A 25,534-nucleotide genomic window follows, 5' to 3' on the forward strand; every position below is an offset into this window, starting at 1 on the left:
TTGATATTTTATTGAATCAGTTATTTGATGGGTCAGTTATTCGTGGGAGGAAACCGGAGCACCCGGGGTAAACCCAAACATACCGCCAAGGTAGACAATACACAAACTCAGAAAGGCTCAGGCTCGATCACCGAACCCTCGCCTTCTAGCTGTGAGCTCACGCTGTTGACCACTGAGGTGGCCCTGGTTCGGGCTCGGGTCCTGCCCCTCATCCAGGTGGCCTCCTGCTCCACTGGTCTCTGTGCCTTTTAAGGACAGGGGCCGCTGGAGGAGATGGTAACCTGGATGTGAGGCAGGACTGGAGCCCTTTACTGCTATTGTTGTTATTTTATATTTACTGAATATGGGAGAAACACTCGGAGCACCCGGAGAAAACCCTACCGTAGCAGAGACACTACGTTTCACTTAAATACAACCAAACCTGGTTCTACATCCGCAGATGTTGGAGATGGCTTTGCCCACAGACGAGAAGAACCTGGAGACGGTGCTAAACTTTTTTGGTGGTGTCATCAGGTGATCTTTGACTAAGGAGGCAATGCAGTTGGGTCATTCTACAGATTTGGTGACATTTCAGTTGTGTCGGTGTCCCAAGATGTACTACTGTTATCAAACTACACTTAAATTACAACGTTTCAAAGTGTTACATGTTGTTAATATGGAGTAGAGAATATGATTTTAAACAGAGATGAATTTCAGTTTGCTTTTCTTAAGAGTATTAAGAATTTCGCCTGTCCCCATTGACCATCATGTAAATGGCGTGACTCATTTTGAGTACGCAGTGTTAAATAATAATGGTTTTCTTTGTTAAATTAAATGTATATACCCCCTTTTCATGCATAATGCATTTTCTCAGCAAAAGACATTTTATTGTCAGAGAAATTTAGGCTTTTACCCCTGTCCTTGTATTTCTTTCAACCCCGTAACGCAACAATTCCCCCACTCACAATGAAATAATGGTTTTTATCCTTGGGACAAAATTTATGAGGAAGTCACATCATAAAAGTCTTCAGAGAAGCCTGGTGTGACAAGTGGTAAGCTGCTCTCTCACCTTTTATAAATATTTCATGTTTTTTAAGCACATATGGGCCTTGTCAATCTCAGGTATTCAACTCTGTTGGGCGGGAAATTCATAGTTAAGAAGATTTTACCAAAAATAGTTTTTATAGCTATGAAGTATAACAATGTCTGAATTGAATAAGGCCATGTGGCACACTGGTAGCTGCTAGCATCCCGAATTAGCAACAGATTAGCACGAAATCTTCAACCCTATCACATTCAACCCCATCACATTTTTCAATGTTACAGGGTTGAATGGCTGTTACAGGGTTGAATAGCTGTTAAATCTTAGCAATATTTAATGTATATTGCTTAATACCAATCATATTTTCTTGTTGATGTGAATGTTTGTTGTTTACGGTTTTACAGTATTAACTAAAAGTACAAGGAATTATTGAAAATAATAAGTTAAAAATGGTAAGTAAAAATGGTAGGGCTGCTCCCTCTTGGTCGATTAGTCGACTAATCGGTCTTTTTGGTCTTGGTCAACTTAGATTTCTTTAGTCGATTAGTCATGTTTTATGCTTTTTTCATGCTGAATGACTTATTTACAAGAAATGTACGAGCACATCTCTGGTAAACACAAGAATTAAAGTGGTGCTTTAACATGATTCTTAGTGGAGAAACTCCGATTTACAGATCTGTCGATTAAATCAACTAATGGATTAGTCGATACAATTGAATGAGTGTTAGTCGACTAAGAATTTCTTCAATCGAGCACAGCCCTAGAAAATGGTGAACTGAGGTGGTTGTTTTTGGAGCTAAAGAGGAACGATTAAAAGTCAGCGCTCAGCTTCAAACGACAATGTTAAAAACAACAGACAAATCCAGAAATCTTGGTGTAGTCATGGACTCAGACCTGAATTTTAAAAGCCACATTAAGACAATTACAAAATCAGCCTATTATCACATTAAAAATATATCAAGGGTTAAAGGACTTATGTCTCAGCAGGATTTGGAAAAACTTGTCCATGCTTTTGTCTTCAGTAGACTTGACTACTGTAACGGTGTCCTTACAGGTCTCCCTAAAAAATCAATCAGACAACTGCAGCTGATTCAGAACGCTGCTGCCCGAGTCCTCACTAAAACCAGGAAAGTGGATCACATCACTCCAGTACTGAAGTCTCTACACTGGCTTCCAGTGCCTCAAAGAATTGATTTCAAAATACTTTTGCTGGTTTATAAATCACTAAACGGTTTAGGGCCAAAATACATTTCTGATCTGCTACTACACTATGAGCCACCCAGACCTCTCAGGTTGTCTGGGACAGGTCTACTTGTTGTCCCCAGAGTAAGAACTAAACAGGGGGAAGCAGCATTCAGTTTTTATGCTCCACATACCTGGAACAAACTCCCAGAAAACTGCAGGTCCGCTTCAACTCTCAGTTCTTTTAAATCAAGGCTGAAGACCTATCTTTTTGATCTTGCCTTTCTTTAAATAACCTATTTTATCTGCTTTTAAAAGTTTAACTGTTTTAATGTTTTACCTAACAGTAACTTAAATTCTTATACTGCACTGTAAATTTTATTCTTGACTTTGAATGTTTTTAAATTGTTTTTAATGGTTTTCTGAATGCCCTTTCATGTTTTATGTAAAGCACTTTGAATTGCCCTGTTGCTGAAATGTGCTATATAAATAAAGCTGCCTTGCCTTGCCTATAATGTTAAGATGTTTGCTCAATGTTCAAGGAGACATTCCTGCCATTACTCTGGATATTTCTATGAAATCAATTAAATGTTGTAACTGTTGTTAGTTTATTAATGTGTTTTAATCTGTCTAGATTTCATCTAGATTTATATATGTTGACAGTAAGTTTAAAAATGTTTAGAAAATGGCAACATGTAAGTGATCTCACAAAAGAAGGATAAAACATATCACATGTGATGCTTTTCACTCAACCCTGTTACATGATTTTCAACCCGGTTCATTCATCCCTGTTACGAGATTATTTTTTTTACATTTTTGTATTAAATACACAAAATATAAAATCAATAGTGTTTTTATTGTGTGTATTAAATCAGGGTAAATAATTCTATTTAAATTTTGTCAGGAATTACGCAGCATTCTTGCACATTTCTAGCAAAAATGTGGAGTTGGATTAGAAATTTCTTCATCGTAAACTGGAAAGGATGGTGCTGGCCAGTTTTCCTTGATTTTCTCTTTAATTACAATATGCCATTATTTACAAGGGACATCTAAACTGTGAGATTATGCCAGAAGCTGATCTCAAGCTTATTGGAAAAATTAATAGTTGAATAACAAAATGACTGTGACGGGGTTGAATTAAATTGGGACTCGTTTGAGAAAATAATGCAGAATAATAAGTTAATACTCTACGTTGAGATGGGAAAAGGTATTTTCTGTCAAGTACACAAATTACTTTGTCACATCAAATAAAAACAAGCTTAAGATTTTAATGTTCATTGTTTCATCCTCCTCAATCACAAATGGCACCGAATCTGTAGAATGACCCAGTTGATCAGTGCTGGTTCCTCTAGCTGCATGGAGACCAGCACCTGGTCTGTACAGCCCCACTTCTTATACAAGTCCTGGAGAATGGCCTTGTCAAGGTTTTGAAAGGTTTTCCAGCTGGTACCAAAATCTAGTAATCTGTTGTAGGTCAAGAGAAGGATTTTAAATTCAATCCTGGATTTTACAGGAAGCCAATGCAGAGAAGCTAATACAGGTGAAATATGATCTCTTTTCTTAGTTCTTGTGAGAACACGCGCTGCAGCATTCTGGATCAGCTGGAGAGTCTTAAGGGACTTATTTGAGCAACCTGACAGTAGGGAATTACAATAGTCCAGCCTGGACGTAACAAATGCATGGACTAGTTTTTCAGCATTGTTTTGAGACAGGATATTCCTAATTTTGGCAATGTTACGAAGATGAAAAAAGGCTGTTCTTGAGGTTTGTTTTAGATGGGCATTAAAGGATATATCCTGATCAAAAATAACCCCTAGATTTCTGGCAGTAGTGCTGGAGGCCAGGGCAATACCATCCAGAGTAGCTATGTCTTTAGATAACGAGGTTCTGAGGTGTTTAGGGCCCAGGACAATAACTTCAGTTTTGTTAGAGTTTAACATCAGAAAATTATAGTTTATCCAGGATTTTATATCTTTAATGCACGCTTGAAGTTTAGCTAGCTGAGTGGTTTCATCTGGTTTGATTGACAAGTATAATTGTGTGTCATCCGCATAACAGTGAAAGTTAATTGAGTGTTTCCTAATGATATTACCAAGAGGAAGCATATATAAGGAGAATAGAATTGGTCCAAGCACTGAGCCTTGTGGAACGCCATGGCTAACTTTAGTGTACTTGGAGGATTTATCATTAACATTAACAAATTGAGATCGATCAGAGAAATAGGACTTAAACCAGCTTAGAGCAATTCCTTTAACGCCAACTAAGTGTTCCAATCTCTGTAACAGGATGGTATGGTCAATAGTGTCAAATGCAGCACTAAGTTCTAGTAAAACAAGGATGGAGACAAGTCCTTTGTCTGCAGCAGTTAAAAGGTCGTTAGTAATTTTCACCAGTGCCGTCTCTGTGCTATGATGCTTTCTAAATCCTGATTGAAAGTCATCAAATAAACTATTGCTATGTAGAAAATCACATAACTGATTAGCAACTACCTTCTCAAGGATCTTGGATAGAAAGGGAAGGTTAGATATAGGTCTATAGTTTGCTAAGACCTCAGGATCGAGGGTGGGTTTTTTCAGAAGAGGTTTTATCACAGCTATTTTAAATGACTGCGGTACATAACCTGTTAATAAGGACATATTGATCATATCTAGTAATGAAGTGTAAACCACGGGTAACGCTTCTTTGAGTAGTCTCGGGATGGGGTCTAAGAGACAGGTAGATGGCTTAGCTGAGGATATCTTTAACATTAATTGTTGAAGGTCTATAGGATAAAAGCAGTCTAAGTATATGTCGAGACTAGTCGTTATTTCTAGCGACCCTGCGTTTAAAGGTGAACCGTTAGAATTTGAGGGCAAAAGGTGATGAATTTTATCTCTAATTGTTGTAATTTTATCATTAAAGAAGCGCATGAAGTAATCACTACTCAGAGCTAGAGGAATAGATGGCTCAGTAGAGCTGTGACTATCTGTCAGCCTGGCTACAGTGCTGAAAAGAAACCTTGGGTTGTTCTTATTTTCTTCTATTAGTGATGAGTAATAGTCCGATCTGGCCTTTCTTAGGGCCTTCCTATAGGTTTTGAGACTTTCTTGCCAATCCAAACGGGATTCTTCCACTTTTGTGGAACGCCACTTACTTTCGAGGTTTCGCGAGATTTGTTTTAATTTGCGAGTTTGGGAGTTATACCAAGGTGCTAGTTTCCTTTGCTTCATCATCTTCTTTTTCAGGGGAGCAACAGAGTCTAAAGTCGTCCGTAGGCAGGTCGTAGCACCGTCTACAAATGTATCAATTTGAGAGGGACTGAGGTTAACATAAAGGTCCTCTGTTATGTTAAGGCATGACAAAGAGTCAAATGCAGTTGGAATATCTTCCTTAAATTTAGCTATAGCACTGTCAGATAGGCATCTAGTGTAGAAGATTTTATCTAATTTAGTATAGTCGGGTAGTAAGAATTCGAAAGTAATTAAAGAATGATCTGATAATACCGAATTCTGCGGAAATATTATTAAATCCTCAATTTCAATACCATATGCCAACACAAGGTCGAGGGTGTGGTTAAAACAGTGCGTCGCCTTGTGCACACTCTGACTGAAACCAATTGAATCTAGTAGTGAGTTGAAAGCAGTACTAAGGCTATCAATGTCAACGTCCACATGGATATTAAAATCACCTACAATAAGTACTTTGTCTGATTTAAGGACTAAACATGATAGAAACTCAGAGAATTCAGATAAAAATTCAGAATACGGACCTGGAGCCCTGTAAATAACAACGAATATAATTGGCTGTAATGTTTTCCATTTTGGATGTTGAAGATTAAGAACAAGACTTTCAAACGAGTTATAATTTAATTTAGGTTTAGGAGTAATTAACAGGCTTGAATCAAAGATGGCTGACACATATGACCGTAGGTACTGTAGCCGCTGGGGCCGCCGGCTTCACATGTCGCAGTATATAACTCCCAATAACCAGAGTTGGCTTCTCAGCGGGGCTATCACTGAGTAGGGAGAAACTGTTAGAGAGGCGAAGACGCTCCGGTTTAGAGCGACCGTCATCATGTGCACTCCCTGATTTAGATCTAACGCTACGCCTCCCTCGGACAGTCACCCACTCGCCCGGCTGCTCGGGGTCTGTCGGGGGACAGCTAGCAGAAGCTACAGAAGCTACAGTATGGTGGCCCGTATTAACTACATGGCGCTGGCTAGCTACGGAAGCATATGATTCTGATTCCATGGTGCGGAGCCGTGCCTCAAATTCACTAAGCCTTGCCTCCAGAGCAGCAAATATACTACATTTATTACATGTATCATTATCACTAAAGGAGGCAGAGGAATAGCTAAACATTTGACACACAGAGCAAGAAAGAGCAGGAGAGGGAGAGGAATTAGCCATTGCTAATGGCTAAGCTAAAGTAGCTAACAGCGTTTTAGCAATTGTAAATTCAGCGAGTCAGTCGCTGTAAGTGAAGCTAAGTATAAGTGCTTGAGTAGAACAACTGTAATTCAAATGCAATCCAGGCAAATAGCCGCTAATTTAAACAGTAAAGCAGAGTTGAGTAAGTTTTTGCTGGAGCAGCAAACTAGCGTTTGTAACACGGGAACACCGGAAGTGACACAATACGCTCACCTCACACGTCAGCACGTCAGCCACACACCAGCAGCAGAAAGCAGTTCTGTTTTCACGGGCTCCTTGACGACATGGACCTCTGGTAACTGTGGGGTTGCCAGGGACAGATTTTTTAATATGGTGTTCAACACCTTTTCACCGTGGCCGTCGATCTGGGTGTTCAGCCACCACCCCATCAGTCCCAGGAAATTCCACACTTTGCTCTTTATGTCAGTGTACATGTCAGCATGTGAAAGAGGAACAATCGCGTTACTGCATGACCTCCTTCTGGTTCTGGGATCATCGCGGGTGCCATCCCATGGATGAGGTCCTTGTAGAGGATATCGGTAAGTGTCCAGCCTCTTACTGAGGGACACGTTCTTGAACTTGGGAATCACATTAAGCACATCTCCAACTTGTGGTTTTTTACGGTCCATTGTCTGAAGCAGAGCGTCAAAGCTCTCTATGGCTTCCTGCATTGAGTGCTGGCTTTCAATATTGGAGTCCTTGTTGAATTGGGTCCTCAGATCCTCCAATATACGATGAAACCATGTTTTGGCCAAGCGCATTGCAAAAAAGGTATTGATCTTGCTCTCTATTGCTTTTATGAACTCTTTGAGCTTCTTTTGACATGGTGTCCCACCCAAACTCTTAATTTGGGTAATTGACCGAGAAATGTCTTCTGCAACATTTTCGATATCTCGAGTGCATTCACGTTGCAGCAGCTCATATTTAGAGTCTGGCACTTGATCCAAAAGAGGATTAATGGTGGTAGTCACCTCCTCCATGATTATTTCTTCCACAGCTGTTAATGTTGACATCTCAATAACACTGTCCTCTGATGAGATGTCCCCTGGGATTCCTGCTTCCACACTTGTGACTGGTGAGTGAGTGCAGTCATCAGTTTCTTCTGTCTCATGTTTTCTCTGATCTTCAGTGTCTTCCGGCTCCATATGTCCTGTCAGTTCTTCCTGGCAGGGGGTCTGACCTGTTGTCTGCCTACGTCTGGTTTGACTTGTTGTCCGCTTACGTGTTTGAGTAAAGCACACAATTTTCACCTTTGCTGGGAAAGCTTTTAATATTTTGAATACATGACGAAGCATAGCATTAAGTCTGCGAGGGCGAGTGACGCGCTGAATAACTACAGGCTCTCTAGTGGCCATAGTAGTAGTAGTAGTAGAGAGCTGACACACTCTACTTGGTCCTCAGCGTTCAGAGCTCCTGCAAAACTCCGATAAAGGACGCCGCCCAGACAGGAAAGAACACGCTCCTCAGAAACAAAACACTCCTCAGACGCTAAAACATTTTCGCTTCTAAGAGTCTTCAACCAGACTTTTGACAAAGCTGTTATGATGTCCAAAAGCAGGTCAGCCATCAGGATTTTAGTGGCATCATCGGGGGTGCAGGATTTCAACAATTCCCACTGTTCTGCTGTTATCCTTTTGAAAAAGGATTTGATTAGTGGGCGAACGTTATCTTCTGAAACCTCCAGTATATCTTCTGGCTGTGATACGGTATCTTCTGAAACCTCCGGTATATCTTCTGTCTGTGATACGGTATCTTCTGAAACCTCCGGTATATCTTCTGTCTGTGATACAGTATCGTCTGTGATACAGTATCGTCTGAATATTTCTTCTGTCTGTGATACATCATCGTCTGAATATTTCTTCTGTCTGTGATACGGTATATTCTAAAACCTTCGACATTTCTTCTGTCTGTGATACGGTATATTCTAAAACCTTCGACATTTCTCCTGTCTGTGATACGGTATCTTCTGAACCCTCCAGTATATCTTCTGTCTGTGATACGGTATATTCTAAAACCTCCTGCATTTCTTCGTCTGTGATACAGTATCGTCTGAATATTTCTTCTGCCTGTGATACGGTGTCTTCTGAAACCTCCTGCATTTCTTCTTCATTTCGTCTGTGATATTTCTGTTGTAGACATGATATTTGTAAAATCCAACTGTGTTGGTCTTAGTTCCGTTACTTTTAATGTCCCAGCACTGTGTGTAAAAATAGTATGCTATATTTTGCAGTGTTATCGAAAGAGGTATTGAAAAGCCTCCAGCTGATAAAACTATCCCAGCGATTGTTGGGATTGTCATTTTAGACACAAAAGTCAATTAAAATGAGGCTTTCTTTTGGCTTACTATGTCTAAGTTCAAAGTTTTAAAATAAATTACCACAAAAAGTATTTTTAAAAAAACAATAAAGGCATAACGGCATTATAATGTCATCACAAGTTACTCCAAGTGGTCACTGGGTGCCCCAAGCAAAGCAATCAAATTCCTGAGGCACAAAACAAAACTTTTTTAAACAAACTTTACTCTTAGTCGTCACATAAAACCACCACCATTCCGTTTTTTTATTATTATTGCCGTTTCTGCTTGTTTTACACAAGGGGGTAAGCTTCACTTCAGAACTCGAACCTCCTATGGCGCCATTTTGATGCTACAAAGCGATCACCTCCCGTTAGTATTCCATTGACTCCCATTCATTTTGACATCACTTTGACAGCGAATAACTTTACATCTGAAGCGTTTAAAGACTCTATTTGTCCATTGTTTATTTCTAAAGAAACACGACAATGTATAAATGGCTCCATTACCTTGTACCTCACGTTATGGCTAATCTGTAAGATTAGGAATGATTGAGATTTCTCTCGGCACAGCTACCAGAATACTTTCAGACAGGTTGCTCACGTCACATCTACGTCTTCAAGCTCAGTTGGAGGCTGCTCAGTAACGCGCTCACTGGAAAAGTGCTTCTAATAGCCTTCACTGGTCTCCGTCCAGAGACACGGGGTCTGTTGGTCCATTCTTATATACTGTCTATGGTTTTACATTGTCATTGTATTCGCCCATATACTCTGATACTGTAAGTTGTGCCTAAAAACACAATAAAAAGTTGATCACAAAATGAATGTTTAAGCAGTAGCTCCTGACAGACCGTGGTGTGTTGTGATTGCATCATGGCAAAGGAGCATTGTTTGGCCCGACGCGATATAACGGTCATGGGCTTAAAGTGAAAAACATTCCTGAGCCTGAAACTTTTTTTGAACGGGAAGGAGGGCGGGGGGGATGATTTCACAGTGTAATATTTCAATATGCACTCATTAAAAGTTAATTTGACTGGCAAAACAGCTAAAGTCCTTCTTACATTACATCCATCCATCCATCCATCTTCGTCCGCTTATCCGGTGACGGGTCACGGGGGGAGCAGCTCCAGCAGGGGACCCCAAACTTCCCTTTCCCGAGCCACATTAACCAGCTCTGACTGGGGGATCCCGAGGCGTTCCCAGGCCAGGTTGGAGATATAATCCCTCCACCTAGTCCTGGGTCTTGCCCGAGGCCTCCTCCCAGCTGGACGTGCCTGGAACACCCCCCTAGGGAGGCGCCCAGGGGGCATCCTTACCAGATGCCCGAACCACCTCAGCTGGCTCCTTTCGACGCGAAGGAGCAGCGGCTCTACTCCGAGCTCCTCACGGATGACTGAGCTTCTCACCCTATCTCTAAGGGAGACGCCAGCCACCCTCCTGAGGAAACCCATTTCAGCCACTTGTACCCTGGATCTCGTTCTTTCGGTCATGATCCAGCCTTCATGATCATAGGTGAGGGTAGGAACAAAAACTGACTGGTAGATTGAGAGCTTTGCCTTCTGGCTCAGCTCTCTTTTCGTCACAACGGTGCAATAAATTGAATGTAATACCGCACCCGCTACGGCGATACTCCGACCAATCTCCCGCTCCATTGTCCCCTCACTCGCGAACAAAACCCCAAGGTACTTGAATTCCTTCACTTGGGGTACATTACACAATAATAAAAGTCATAATTTTTAAGAAGTAAAAGGTTTTGGATTAATTTTTACTTCTTCCAACCATATGTCAAATTAAGAGTCAATGTAGATTTACATACTGCAATAATATCATAATCCTACAATGAATCATTGTGAAAAAAACTTATGTTGCGTATACTTTGGCCAGGTCATCATCATGAAAAAGGTAAATTAGTACATTCATGATTTTGTCCATGTTGACATTAGTTGCTTCATGTACATTTATTAAAAACTTTGCATTGTATAACTTTTCATATAGCTAGATGTCTAAACTCTGGGACAAGGCCGTTATGTTTAAACACCTGCCAAGCTGATTCCAAACAGACAGCTTTGTCAAGGCAAGGTTTGGGCTTCAGATAGCTTTTACACAGTGGCCATCGTTAATGACAAATCGTGTTCTGCTATGAACGTGCACACACAGTCTGTCAGTGAAGGAACAGTCGCAGCGGTAGCGGTAGCCGGTAACGTACTCGTATGACAGAATGCATGGTAGTAAGTAAGAAGACATCTGTGTTGCACCAGCAATTTTTTGTTATTTTGCACGGACCGAAGCTTTGTGACTAGCAAGCCCTTTCTTACCGCTGCTGCCGTACAGTATCTTCCTTGAACATGCGCTGCAGAAGCAAGCACCCGGCTCCTTCAATTTGAGGCACCAACTGCTAAACTACTTTCTCAACTAAAGCTGTATCTACATGCTCCAAGTTTGATAAACTTCGCCTCCATTTTTTTAAGCCATGTTACCACGGAGACCACACTGCACTCTCGCTTTTCGGCAAAGACCCGCCCTACTTTGCATCTGATTGGCTGGAACTCGTTTCATTGGTAGGTGGAAGTTCGATGATTGGCTAAATCTAGCGCATCAAAAACAAATCCCATGTGGATTTTTTAATTTATTTACTTTTTCTAAAATAGTCATACGCCAGAATTCGGGCACCAGGCCCGAGTGCTTAAGCCCTGCGTTAGTTAGAGCTGCGTTCCTCTCATATGATTGGTAGGTGAAACCAATTGACTCGAAAATAATAAACCGCATGCAAGTTCCCAATTTTATTTTATTTTTTCCTCACGGCCGCACACCGGAGATCCGGCATGGTGCCGGAATACTTTAAGCCCTGCGGTCAAGTATGGCAATATGAAAGCCAGTGTTTCCCATAGGTTCTACTTGGGCGCCTCCGCATCCATGCCCGTACCCAGTAACTGTATTATGGATCTGAGCCTGAATAAAAGCCTTTTTTTATTAAGTTGGCTGTTATTATAAAAGTTTTAAACTACAATCCAGAGTTGTTTGAATGACAGAAATCTGTTCAGATGATGTAATGAGTGCAACATGAACACATGCATAGCACAAAACCAAAAATAAAAAAGTGTTTATTAAGATCCTAATACATTTAAAAAGAACAATGATCTAAAATAAAATAAACAAGAATTAACTTTGGATAGCCTTAGTCTAAAATGATTTAACAGTAGGATCATAGTATAGGTTTAAGGTTAAGTTGTATATAACATTTGGGCTCGGGTAATCAGATATTATATCTGCTAAACTATAACGTTTATTTGACAAACCAACCACATTTAACTGACAAATAACATCATACACTCCATCTGTATCATCTTCTAGTCTAGTTTGTTTAATATGTAAATAGTTATTACTTTTTAAAAGTATTTGTTAATGTTATGTAGTAATTGTTTTCAATGAATAGCTAATAAACCTTAGTTAGTACTTTATAACTGAACCCAACCATCACCCGATGCGCCGTCACATCCTGTGCCACCCACCGCCACAAGTAAATTCTCAACCTGTGGGAAACACTGATAATATCTAGAAGAACATGCTCTACAAATGCAAAGAAAAGAAAATGTCCAGACAGCATTATTTTTCTTAATTGATTACCGAAAATATAAATAATTCTAAGTTTCTGTTTAGCACAATTGATTAACTGGTTAATCATTTTAGACCAATGAGAAATGTAATGAATTTGCCTCATTCTTAAAAATTTACAATATTAGGAATAATAATGTGGCTTCCTCTGCTGGTGGGTGTAACAATTCTTCCTCCACTCACTGCCATGTTGCTAGTACTCTCTCCAACTTCACCCTTATAGAACACAGCGAGCTACAAGAAGTGATGCAGCAGTTGTTTTCAAAACAGTAGAACATTCTTCTATAAAAAGAAGGAAAAAAAGCATTTTTCCTAACAATAGCGTGGGTTGTCCCAGGTACCGGGAATTGCAATTGCATGCAAAAAGCACAAAGAGATCCTCAAGTTTAAATAAACAATACAGATGGCCAAAAGACACAGAGCTACCTATAATTCAGACGTCACGGACAAAATGAGTACGTAGTTCCACTTATAGTCCATGAGCCAGGGCCCCAAATTTGGGCCATCGGTATCATCTGGGGGGACAAAGGCTCATAGTGATTTTTGGCAAGGTATACACCCCTAGTACTAGAAAAATCACAATAGCAGTGCAGGGGTGGTAGCGAATCACTTTTTTTCAGCTCATGAAGTTACTAACCCCCTAAGATAAATTTGTTTTTGAAATCAGGTGTGTATCTGGTTTAGGCTCATGGCAGGGATATTGTCAATATGCTATAATATGGTGCTTGGTATCGGTGGAAAGGGGACCTTTTAGGCTTTCATGTAAGCCCAGTACTGAATCTGTCTGACAAACACAGAGGTCACATGACTTCTTTAAACCAGAAATAACACACATTTTCTCCCAATTTCCGCCTAAACTGTATGCTTTCTTTTATCCCTGGGGCATGAAAGAACACCAGGGACACAAAACTCTTCAATTTCAATACTCAAGGCACTCTGATGATTCAGAAAATGTACAATATACCCATACTATTTATATGTGAGAGCCTTAAATTAGACTAAAAGGTCCCCTTTCCAACGATACCAAGCACCATATTATAGCATATTGACAATATCCCTACCGTGAGCCTAAACCAGATACACACCCGATTTCAAAAACGGAATTTATCTGAGGGGGTTTATTTATCTGAGTGATTCGCTACCACCCCTGCACTGCTATAGTGATTTTTCTAGTACTAGGGGTGTATACCTTGCCAAAAATCACTATGAGCCTTTGTCCCCCCGATGATACCGATCAACCCCCCTGGCTCATGGACTATTACAGTTGAGTAGGTGTTCCCTAATGTGGCCCAGGACCCATTCACCTACACACTGCTATAAGAATGTGGCCATATGCTTCCCAGACCACCTCTGAATGTGGTCTGAGCGATCAGATATCAGTGTGTCTTAATGTGCCCTGGGTGCGTTCACACTAGGGCTGCACAATATGAGGAAAATATGCGATATGCGTTGCTGAATATCATGACAACGATAATAATGTGATAAATAAACAGAAGTGTACTAATTTCTGCTGCTTTCAGTATTAATAATGATTATTAATAATTATTATTAGTATAGCTCTGAATTAATTAATAATGTCAATAATGTTACTTTCACATTCATCAAGTGAAAAAAGAAAAAGCGCTGCCTACAGTTTGTGTGCCGACCATAGACTATAGCCTACAGTATATATAAAAGGGTGCCGACATAACGAGATCTACTGACGAACAGCGGGACCTGTGCAGGTGAGTAAGATGTTTTTAAAAGTCTCTGTGTGTTCAGCTCTCAATACATTTGTAGCTTCTAACGTAATCTCTGTGGTTTGAAATTTAGTTTATATTATAACTGCTTCATTTTACTGTTCACTGCTGATGAAGCCCCAACATTTCCTGATTTTGCTGCTTCATAATAGAAGCATTTGAATACCAAAATAACAGACTGTTATTGTGAAGAACTAGGAAATGAAATGCTTTGACCATGCATTTCACCGTCAACTCCAGACAGCGCTGTAGCTCTGGTAATGCGAGACTAATAAATAACAGAAGGAGATGACATAAGAGCAGTAGTAGCCTAATGTCCTACTACATTGGTGAATTTAGGGACGTTTTATGAAACTAAAATTAACATTATTTTCAAGGCAAGAGCAGTGTAGAGAGCTCTAAACAGCTGTGGATATAGGAGCAGGCAGCATGCAGGAACAAAAGAACACACTACTAATAGAATGTGATAATAACATCTAAAACACACGATTCACTCAGTGTTTTTTGTGATATGTGAAATACTTTGAATGAATAGGCTAGCCTATGTATTTCTGCTCACAGCTGAGTCTGCTAATGTGGACACATTCCTGTTCTCACCGCTATGCAGCTCAAAGCACATCCAAATGCGTTTTTATGATCCAATCTCGATGCGTCCTGAGAGTGTTTTCACCTGTACTAAGAGCTGTCCACTTGTGATCCGATCACACAGGACAGATCTTTATTCCAGGTGTAAACGGAGCCTTAATCAAAGCAATGCTTTGATATAATAATAATAATAATAATAATAATAATAATAATAATAATAATAATAATAATAATAATAATAATAATTGACAGTGTTTCCGCCAGGTTGATAATTTACTGGTAGTGTTGGGTGACGCAGGATGTGACAGGAAGTGCGTAATGGCTGGGTATAGTAATAATGGGTTCAGTTCTAAACAAGTCAAACAAAGGTGAAAACAATGACTACACAACATTATCAGATCATTTAGAAAGAAAAAACTATTTACATATTAAACAGATTAGACTAAAAGATGATACAGTTGAAAATATTGCGACACTATGCGGCATCTGACACAATTTCAGGGTAGTTATTAGGGCTGCACGATATGAGGAAAATATGTGATATACCCTAACGTTGTTGAATATCGCGATTATGATATAACTTGTGATAGATATTACAATGTAGCCTACTCAGTTCTGCATTTCTTTAATTAATGGATACAGGCACGGAGAACTGACGGCTCGGTTAGCAATCATTAGCTCTGAGTAGCGGTTAGCTCCAGTCAGAGACGGTTTAACTCCGGTTAGCTAGCTAGCTAGACTGCCGCGGAGAGGGGTAACAACCAGGTCTGATAAATGACGTTCAGGGAGCTTCCACGGTTGTTTCTACGGTTTTATTAGTACAGTTAATCCCAGTGCAAGACCACCAGCAGCATTCTACTACTAACGTAACGATAGCCTCTCTGAGCAAGTGCAACGTTGACGCTGTCATGCATGCGGCACGCAACTTCACGAGGGGGAGAGGCTGGAGGCAGCTGGTCTGTGCGCACTGTAAAAAAAATACACTGTTGTTTGGAAAGAAAATTGAATTTGGATTGTATCTATCTGGGCGTGTCTCAATTTACCTGGGCGGTGTGCCCAAGTAGAACCTATGTATGGGAAACACTGATTTATACTTTATTAATCCCGCAAGGGATTAATAAAGGGATGTTTTCACTCTGTTGTTATTATACACATTACACACAGGCTTGAATTACAGGACCTATACATGAACTAATGGAGAGATGTCAGAGTGAGGGGGCTGCAGCTGTCAATGGACAGGCCAAGCAGTTGGGGTTCTGTGCCTTGCTCAAGAGCACCTTGGCAGTGCCCAGGAGGTGAACTGACACCTCTCCAGCTACCAGTCCACCACCATAGTTTGGTCTGTGTGGGGACTGGGACCAGCGACCCACTGGTTCCCAACCCAACTCCCTACAGATTGAGCTATTACCACCCTCAAATCAAGGGGAGATCAATGCAAACGTCAGCATGCTAGCAATGATAATGATGGTATGTTGTTGACGTTTAGCAGGTGTGACATTATAATTTGATCTGATCAAAGAATGGGTAAAAAAGATTACAAATCTGACCACACTTTTGCTGCCAGCTTATGGTCCTCAACACTGAGTACTACGGACCCAGAAGTATTCAGGTGTGATGCACAGCCCTACTCATTGTTAGCTACTGTATGTCTTTACGTACACTGTTAAAAAACCCCGTAAATTTAGGGGTCCCTTTACCGTGGATTTGCTACGGATTCACTCCGTTTTGCGAAATACGGAAAGTTTGCTGTTGCGCAAGGCAGTATGGGTAGAATTTTCTCCCCCAGCCAGAATTTTCCGACGCCATTACACTCAGTGCGGTTAGTGCCAGCCTGAAGTTCTGCGAGTCACATGGAAAGTTGGAAACAGGTTGGTTGAGTGTAATGAAAATAGGAATGGAGTACAACCTCTCAAACAATATATATTAAGTAAAACATGTTAAACACATGATAAGCACGTTTTCTGTTCATTTACGTCTGCATGGCGGGCGTTCTGTTCTGGCACCCCTCGTTAGACAGTCGCCTTTCCCCCATGAAATGTAGGGCAAATTATTAGTTGGTTAATTTTGTCTCGAAGGTTTCTAGGTTTTTAGCAGCATTCCAACCGGAGCTATACAGGGTAGTGTGGCTCGCAGCTGAGCACGGGACCTTTGCTGCTAGCTGCGTTAGCATTGGCATTTCGGCTGCGCTTCCTAAGTACCAGGTACGTCAAAAGCCCATTTTTTGTTCCCCCTCGTACATTAAATTGGTCTCGATAGGCAGTTGGTAGTCGTGTGTGTTTCATGTCGACATCTGAATGTGTGCGTTTCGCGTAATTTTGAAGCGTGAGTGGACGTTTGCTGCTAGCTGCGCTAGCATTAGCACGCCGCCTGCGCTTCATAAGTACGTCAAAAGCCATTTTTTTTTCCTCCTCGTACATGAAATTTGGTCTCGATAGTCAGTTGGTAGCCGTGTGTGTTTCATGGTAACATTTGAATGTGTGCATTTTGCGTTATTTTGAAGCGTTGGTGGACGACGGCCCGTTTGCCCAGCTAAAGTTAGCCCATAAGTTTATTTGTTTTTTTTTAGTTAGTCCATAAGTTGGTCGTGCGCGCGTGTGTGTGTAAATTAGCCACGTGTGTGTGTATTGTTATAGCTCGCTGTGTTACGTTACCATCCAATCATTGAGGGGACTGTGTAGAGAAGACCTGCTGTCTAAACGAGATGACTTGAAACGTGCCTTTCAAACCCGGGATCTTCAGGTGGGTCTGCAATCATCCATTATTTTCTTGTGTTGTAAGGACACGTGAAATTGTAGGACACATTGTGAAATTGTAGATCGTCTGACATCACTACGCCTAGTTCGTTATTGAAATTGATACCCTGTTTTATTATTTTAATTGGTTAGTTTGACTAACTGTTCGACTGTTTGACTAACTGCCTCATATCTTTAGGAGTCATCTGTTCGAAAATTGATGACTGAAACATATCCCATTCAGCGTGAAATCCTCAACAATGCTGATACCCCTATTGGCGTTGTAAAGGACGAGTGGCCGTTCCTGTTTGAAGTTCCTCACCTGTTTGATCATGCATCTAAACTTCTTGGCTTCTCTGTACAAAACAAACTGGCACAGGTGTGTTGTTACTGTTATTATTATGATTGTGCTGTGCTGCTCCATATGGAGAGAATTTTGTCTTTATTAATCAATCAAAAAAAGATTTGCAACCAAAAAGAGAGTTGAGACCAAAAAAGATAAACTGGCAACTAATCAAATATAATAAATTTGATGAACAATCAAATAGAATAGATTTGAGACCAAAAATCAGGAAGTGGCAACCAAAAAAGCAGAACATTTGAGATCAAAACAGAACAAGTTGCAAATGAAAATGAAATAATTCGAATTTTGTTTTTTTCAAAATTCTCTCCATAGCTGCATTTTTTGGAGGCCAAACGAAAATGAGTGTTCGTCTTATGTACCTGTACAAAATTAACACCTTGAACCTTGAACAGGAACTTTCCAAAAAAGAAAAGGGGATCAATGACTTCCATGACTCCAAAGGGATGAAGACGGGCGAAGGTCCAATACAGCTCATCTGTGGCATTGCAAAATACTTCAAGGAAGACTCTTATAAACTCTTCGACAAAAAAGAGGTAGATGTTGTAAATTTTAAACTGTGTGCAAGATAATTATTTGCATCCAGTGGTGAACCAAGTAACCAATCATAGTATGAAGTAAAGATTCCCCTAATTGTGCTGCTGATATTCTCTATAAACTCTCTCTCTATAAACTATTTACATTAATGTCTGTGCTTAATGGCTACCTCTGTCTGATGAAGACACTAGCAGATAGTCAATTTAACAGCAGGTTTGTGTGCACTGGAAACATTAATTCATTTGTCATGTCTGTCACCAAAACAGATCTCTGCAGATCCTGAAGTCGAACTCCCAGTGACCCCATGCATCCTAGTCAGAGGTTTGTAGTTAAATATTTTTTGTATCTCAGCGAGCTGTTTTATAAGCTGTTGTTTTGTCGTATTTATTAAAGAAATGTTTTGCTTGCCTTAAAATATAGGATTATTTTTTTTTGTACATGGTGCTCAGAATTGTTATTTTTTTTCTTTATCTTTTTTTTATATGTGTTTAAGGTGACCAGCAATTCAAGATTGCTCTTGATGGGTTACTTGTCAATGACCACATCACCTCTCCCATTGTGGCCTTGAGCTACGTCTTCTCCATGTTTTATGTCTGCAACATCCAATACCCACCGGAGATGGCTTTTACTCTCGAATTCATGCAAAGGTAAGCACTCATTGTTTGGAAATACTTTGTAAATGTGACTTTGCCGTGCCTTTCTGCACCCGACCTGCTTTTTGTCAATCTACACCAAACCCCTTTGTCTGAGATGTACAAGCTCAAAACGTGTCGCCACATGCTGTGAGCTTTTAGATCAGCTGTTATTGGCTTATGATCCCCCTGAATATGGATTTGTTTGTAGATTTCGTAGCTCCCTGTTGAAGACTATTGTTGGAATAAATGTGTCATATTTTTTAAAATGGCAGGTAACATGCTTTTTGCTTTACATAGTGTCCCAAGTCAATCAAAAACAAAACAAACATAACATGATTCTAGTTGGGAAATGGAGCAAAAACATATTTTTCTTAGAATGGTTTCTTGACACAAAATTCGTTTGAGCTATCTCTTTAAAACCATTAGCACGTGAGACCAGGTTATGTCAGTGGTGGTCAAACCTTTTCATGTCAAAGACACACAAACTGAAATGTATTTGGCTGCAGACTCCAACCTCAAAATATGTTGTTCCAGGGACCCCCTCCAGAAGCAAAGACTAAACATATTCATTTAAAAAATAATACATGCTGGATTCATGCCCAAATGTTAATACTTTGATGTGTAACATGCACTGAATGTCACAGTTGCTCCACTCCACGTTTGAGTAACCCCCAGGACAGTCCGTGTTCAAATGTGCTGTTACACCTTTTGATAGGACGATGTCAACTGTGTTTTCTATCCCCTTCTGTGTTCTGTGCATTTATAATATCCCTGCACACATGTTGAGGATGCATGCTGTCATGTGTTGGTGATAAGCAGACTTCTCGCCCTTGCAAACATTTCTGTATATGCGCAGTGTGAATGCATGTGTCTTGAAAAGACAAAGGAAGAGATAAGCTTAGCCACTGGCACCAGCACCACAACAACATTGGGTACTAGACAGATGGTCAACTAGAATGATAGAGAGGTTCACACATAGGGGCATATTGAAGAAAACAAATGTATGATTTTATTGAACTGCTCCACTCCTGTCAAGCCACACTACACGTGCAAACTTTGTCTGCATCTCACTATTATTTTTTTCTCAGAGTTTTCTTTGGGATCAATCCTGAGCGAGGCTCCAAGGCAGAGAAGAAGGGGAAGAAACGGCACTTCATTCCTCCACAGGTGTGCAAGCTGGTTTCTCAGCTGAAGGAATTTGAATGCAAGCAGAAGGAATCTGAGTGGGCCATTTGAGCTGTTCTCAAAGCTCAGAAAATACCTTTTTGGACTGAATGTACACACACACACACACACACACACACACACACACACACACACACACACACACACACACACACACACACACACACACACACACACACACACACACACACACACACACAAAAACATGGGGCTTGGGAGTAGAAATACTGATTTTTACAGTATTATGTGAGTTCAGATGTTTTAACTAAATGCCCACAACACACATGCTGCAGTTTCAAATCCCCCATGTTAAGGGGGAGGGAAGGTGGGTGATATTTGTCATTCCAAGTAGAGCTTTGCCTGTCAATGTGGAGTTGGAGGTGTAAGTTTTAAGTTTTATTTTTTGCAGAAATCTCTTTATGGCATGTTGCACAGAGTCATCCTTCTAACGTCATGGTTGTTATTGCTGCACTGATGTTTTATAGAAAAGTTGTATAATGTAATACTTCTAATGTTCTATTTGTTTTTTGTAGAAAGGTCAGACACTGGTTGCAGAGCTCTGCCTGTCGGTGTGATATGTGGAGTTGGAGGTGTAGGTTTCTGCATCCTCCTGGAGGGGGCTCCTCATTTTGCACTGACAGGTGAGACAGCAACAGCAATGCTGGCAGTTTTATTGTCTTATTTTGTCAATGTCTTTAACAAATACAATTGTTATTAATGCCTGTCAGGCTGTGGGTGCTAAAACGTTGCTAGATTTGGCAGCTCCCAGTTAAAGGACATGGCTGTAGTTCTTTGAGAGAACAGCTGGTTTATGTATGTAAAATTGCTCTGAATGTGAAGGTGATGTTCTGAATGTTTTAATGGTTGTAATGTAAATATTGCAATTCATTCACCACAAAAAGTGCAATCACTTTAAAGCATTGGCAGCTGTTAAAGGAAATAAATAATTGTTGTGATTCTACATTTGTGCTTTATTGATGATAAATGGTATAGAGAACTGTACGGAATTTAACATTTTAGGATGACTGAAGTGTCTGTAAATGGTACGGATTGAGTACTTTAATAATACGGAATATTCCATTTTAGGTTTGATGGAAGCGTCCGTAATTGGTAAAGAAAAAGTCAGGTAAATCTACGGAAATATCTGTTATAGGGTTTACGGAATTGTCCGTGCAATACCGCAAACATTTACGGAAAATACGGAATTTTCCATTTTAGGTTTGACGGAAGTGTCCGTCAATGGTACAGAAAAACTCTGGTAAATCTACGGAAATATCCGTTTTAAGGTTTACGGAAGTGCCCGTCCAATAATTAATACAGTAATTAATTACCAGCACTTTTTCCGTTTTTTAACGGAACTTTTTTTAACAGTGTAGGGCCATTCATTTGGACACCAAGCCCATGTTACTGGTAACAAGATGCAGTTCAATAAGGAGGAGAGTAAACGGTCTTTATTATATTCTGGAATACAAACCAGGGTTTTTCCTGCATAGAGAAAGTTTTGGCGCCCCCCAAAGAGGTTTTTAGCCAGTGCCAAAGGAAAATAACAGGCGCCAAAGCGTCTGATTTTCAGCAGCCAGCCTCCCTCTCAGCCAGTATTATACACATGCGGCTGGCGCTAATAAGCCAGCAAAGCTGCATTGTTTTAACTGGACCTGAACACTCCGCTGGGAAGTTAGCACTAATGGATCTCCGTTTGCAGACTCAGGCTGTACCGGACTCTCCCGATGACCATGGTGCCCTGGGGACCGGCGGCGCAGCAAGAAGCCGCTGCTGACGGGCACGGAGCTTTCTGCCGGAGCTCCGACTGCTCTCTGTGCGCACGGCGGGCTGCGCTGCCGTCTGATGGCATCAGTATTTAATTGAGACGGTTTCATAACCAGTTAAAAACGTCTCGTAGCCGCGTTATATAGTAGTCCAGTTCCGTGTTTTAGTACAGTTGGTTTTTACACCTGATGCAAACCATAAGAGAGTACACATGAAAAACACATTTGCGCCCGCTTTATCGCCATCGCCCTGACTCCCAGAACAAGCTGCGGCGGCGGCGGCGGCGGCGGCGGCGGCGGCCCGCTGCTGCGCCTCGTTCATGTAGGCTAACGGCGGCAGTTAAACTACAATATGATCCGCGGTTCCCATGCATGCCGAACCGTGGGGGTCCGTCACACTACTGTATATTTGACATCACTATTTATTGATCGGTAGAATGTATTTCAAAATAGAAAACATAAAACTTTATAACGTTTTATATTTCTTACACTATTGTAGCCTATTATTGTAATTAGCTACAACGGTAATAGCAGTTAGGCTACCTTATCCTAACATTTTCAATTTAGGAGCAAAACGTGCTCCTTGGATAATAAAAAGTTACCATCAAGCTTTGTTCATATAATTAAACAAACTGGACTTTGGACCTGGATACAGAGCCCTCTTACTGCATCATATTCCATTATATTTCTATATTTTGAATTGTTACATGGCATCACAATTTTGTGATGCCCTTAACGTCAATAAAGACGTTTTCAACATAAATGTATGCCTAAAAATGTATCACAATGCTGGACGTTTTCTGGGGGAGGACACCCAGACCCCACACTTAATATGTGTCCCCCCCAAAGTCCCATTGTGAGCCAGGAAAAACCCTGTAAACACACCGCTTTTCATTTTTTTATTATACAAATTAAATTAAAAAGGAAAGCTGACAATCTGTGTTTTGAATCTGTTTCAATGGTCTCTTGCATCAGCAAAGGCTCAGTCTGGCTCATTTCCCCTCATTTAGGAACACGGTGTGGGCTGCCCTCTTTTTCTCATGCAATCAGTGCAACACAATATCATTTATAACACAATCCCACCCTGTTCTGGACGCTCGCCTGGTTCCTCCGACAGAATTCCAGCGCCAAGCTGAGTGCAACCGACCCGCCCTCCTGGAGCACAGCACAGACCGTGTTTTCCCATCCTCAGCCGCTGTTTCAGAACTTTTACATAACCTTCTTACATCCTTATCCACACTGCATCTCAAACTCCACTACCGTCAAAGTGAAAGTCCTAAATTGCTGCGCAACAAGTTCCACATCAACTCTTCCTCTGTATTTTTGGCTCAGTGTCATCTGAATGCCATTAATCCTTAAATCTGAAGTCACATTAATCCAGTGTTGTTGGCAGGAGGGCTGGGATGTGCTGGGACAAGTTAAATGTGAAGCTGGCCAGTCGAGCTACTCTCTCTGCTCTAACTCATAATATAAATATTTAGAATGGGAGCAGAGGTTTGAAGGATGGATAATATTTAGGCTATATCATTCCCTTAAGAAAGCTAAAAAGTCCTATAGGATTCCATAAGGAATTCCCTACTTGATTTTGAAAACACTCCTTTAGGATATAGTCCTTTTGGACTCCTATTGGACTTTATCCTATATGATATCTATATATGATTACCGCTACATAAATCGTATACATTTTTCCTATCGGATTAGGTCTTATAAAATCCAATGCCTAACTTGCTAGAATTGTAGGAAGTTTCAGCGCGTCTGTATTGGGTTCCTATCCACCATCTTATATGAAGCCACTACAGAAAAGTGTTCAAGTTGAGCTTGTATTCTAAAGTTAACTATGAGGCTGCAACAGCTTCTTTCCATTATGGGACAGTTCTGTGACGTCAGCTTTAATAACATGTTTATATAGCTTTCATCCGCTAGTTAGCAAAATGATTCACCCCTCGGGTTACTACCAATACCACTGTTAAACTAGCATACAGTGTTTGTTCTAAGAGCTCCAGGTGAGGGGGAAACAGCGGAGTTGGAGAGCCGGGAGAACTTACTTGAAGGTGAGGATGCATAGCGGTCTGTAGGACTTGTGGCTCGTGTTGTCCGCCATCCTCTTGCCCCAGAAGTCGTTGCTGAAGATGTTTCTGAGGCTGGAGCCCGGTCGGACGTCCGGGTTGTTAATGATAGCCCACACATCGTCGTGTACCAACTCCCCGTGGAGAGAGTTGCCGTAGCACAGGACGCACAGAGCGGCCAGCACTGCGTAGCGACCCGCAGCCCACACCGCCTCGGGCCGGACGGTCAACCGCCGCTGCTGGCGGGCTTTCTTCTCCCGTCCCGGCGCTGTCATGTCGGGCCTGGCTTCTCCCGCGGCTTCGCTGCGCTGAGGATGAAGCGGGGAGCGCCGGAGGATACTTCCATTCCGCCTTGCAGGTAGCGGCTGTGTGTGCTGTGGAGTGCGGAGACAGTGGTTGTGTTGTGCCGCCTTCAGGTGCAGTCGGTGAACGTCATACTCACTCACTCCACTTGGCTTGTCAGCTTTCTCAGATGGAAGAGCCGGTGGCTTTCTTTGGGGGGGAGGGGGGGAAGAAAATATTCAGGAAAAAAAGTTCTGGGGAAAAAAACAGTAGGATATGATTGGATGGAATAGAAAGGGTGATTTCTTTCTTCTCAACCTAATGGAATGTGGCTAGGTTACACAGGACAGGCACAGCACAGAGGCATGCAAAACAAAAGAACAGCATAAATGAAAGACAATTAGGGACAATTAAGTTTGTGAGCCTGCATGGACTTGTATTTCTTTTTGTGGGTGTCAGCAGACAGGTGGGACGTAAACTGTTTCTTAACAGCAGTGACATAGCTTAATGACATAAAAACTACCTATAGAGTAAGAATAAATAGCTGTAAAAACATTCTTCTGAAGAAGGAAAATACAACTGAATAGCTCCAATTATGTTGTCTGTGAGTAGACACTTGACATAAAAAGCATAATGAAACTCCCACTTACGATTGGCGCACATTTAAATACACTGGTATATAGGCTATGACTGGAAAATGTCTAATTATTTTAAGACAAGCCCCTTGGAGTTTATGCGGGAATAATAAAAGAAAGGGAGGGGCGAATGTTTGTAGCAGGCTGTTTAGTAATATTTTAAATAGTATTATTAAGTATGAATAGTGGACAAAAGGCACGGCTGAGCCATCAGTCTTGAATGTACGAGCTTATGTGGAGTTAAAGAACGCATCAGCACCGAGAGCCCGCCTCTGGACGCATGCGCATGAGGACGTTGCCTCGCAGACAGATCCATCAGCTGCAGAAAAATCAATGAAGCTCAGCGGAAACTGCACGAGCGCATGATTGCAATGGCACACGTTTCTCTCCGCAGTCCGCGCACCCCCAGTCGGTGTTTAACTAACGGGTCCGACAAGAGGATGGGGGGGCGGTGATAGTGACCGCAGAGCAAGGAGACCCATTACAGGATGCGA

The 25,534-nt window shown here is 41.1% G+C and overlaps 1 protein-coding gene across 1 annotated transcript in view; it reads right to left on the reverse strand.

Moving 5' to 3' along the window:
* Positions 1-24,557, reverse strand: part of tmtc1 (transmembrane O-mannosyltransferase targeting cadherins 1) — a 188,051-nt gene extending 163,494 nt beyond the window's left edge. The window contains exon 1 of the mRNA XM_039791008.1: positions 24,103-24,557. Coding sequence (XP_039646942.1) covers positions 24,103-24,398 — 296 coding nt within the window. The 5' untranslated portion in view covers positions 24,399-24,557. The remainder of the gene's footprint in view (positions 1-24,102) is intronic.
* Between the last annotated feature and the right edge of the window lie 977 nt (positions 24,558-25,534).

The sequence above is a fragment of the Perca fluviatilis genome, chromosome 23, assembly GCF_010015445.1.
Source record: "Perca fluviatilis chromosome 23, GENO_Pfluv_1.0, whole genome shotgun sequence".
In the NCBI taxonomy this organism is placed as follows: domain Eukaryota; kingdom Metazoa; phylum Chordata; class Actinopteri; order Perciformes; family Percidae; genus Perca; species Perca fluviatilis.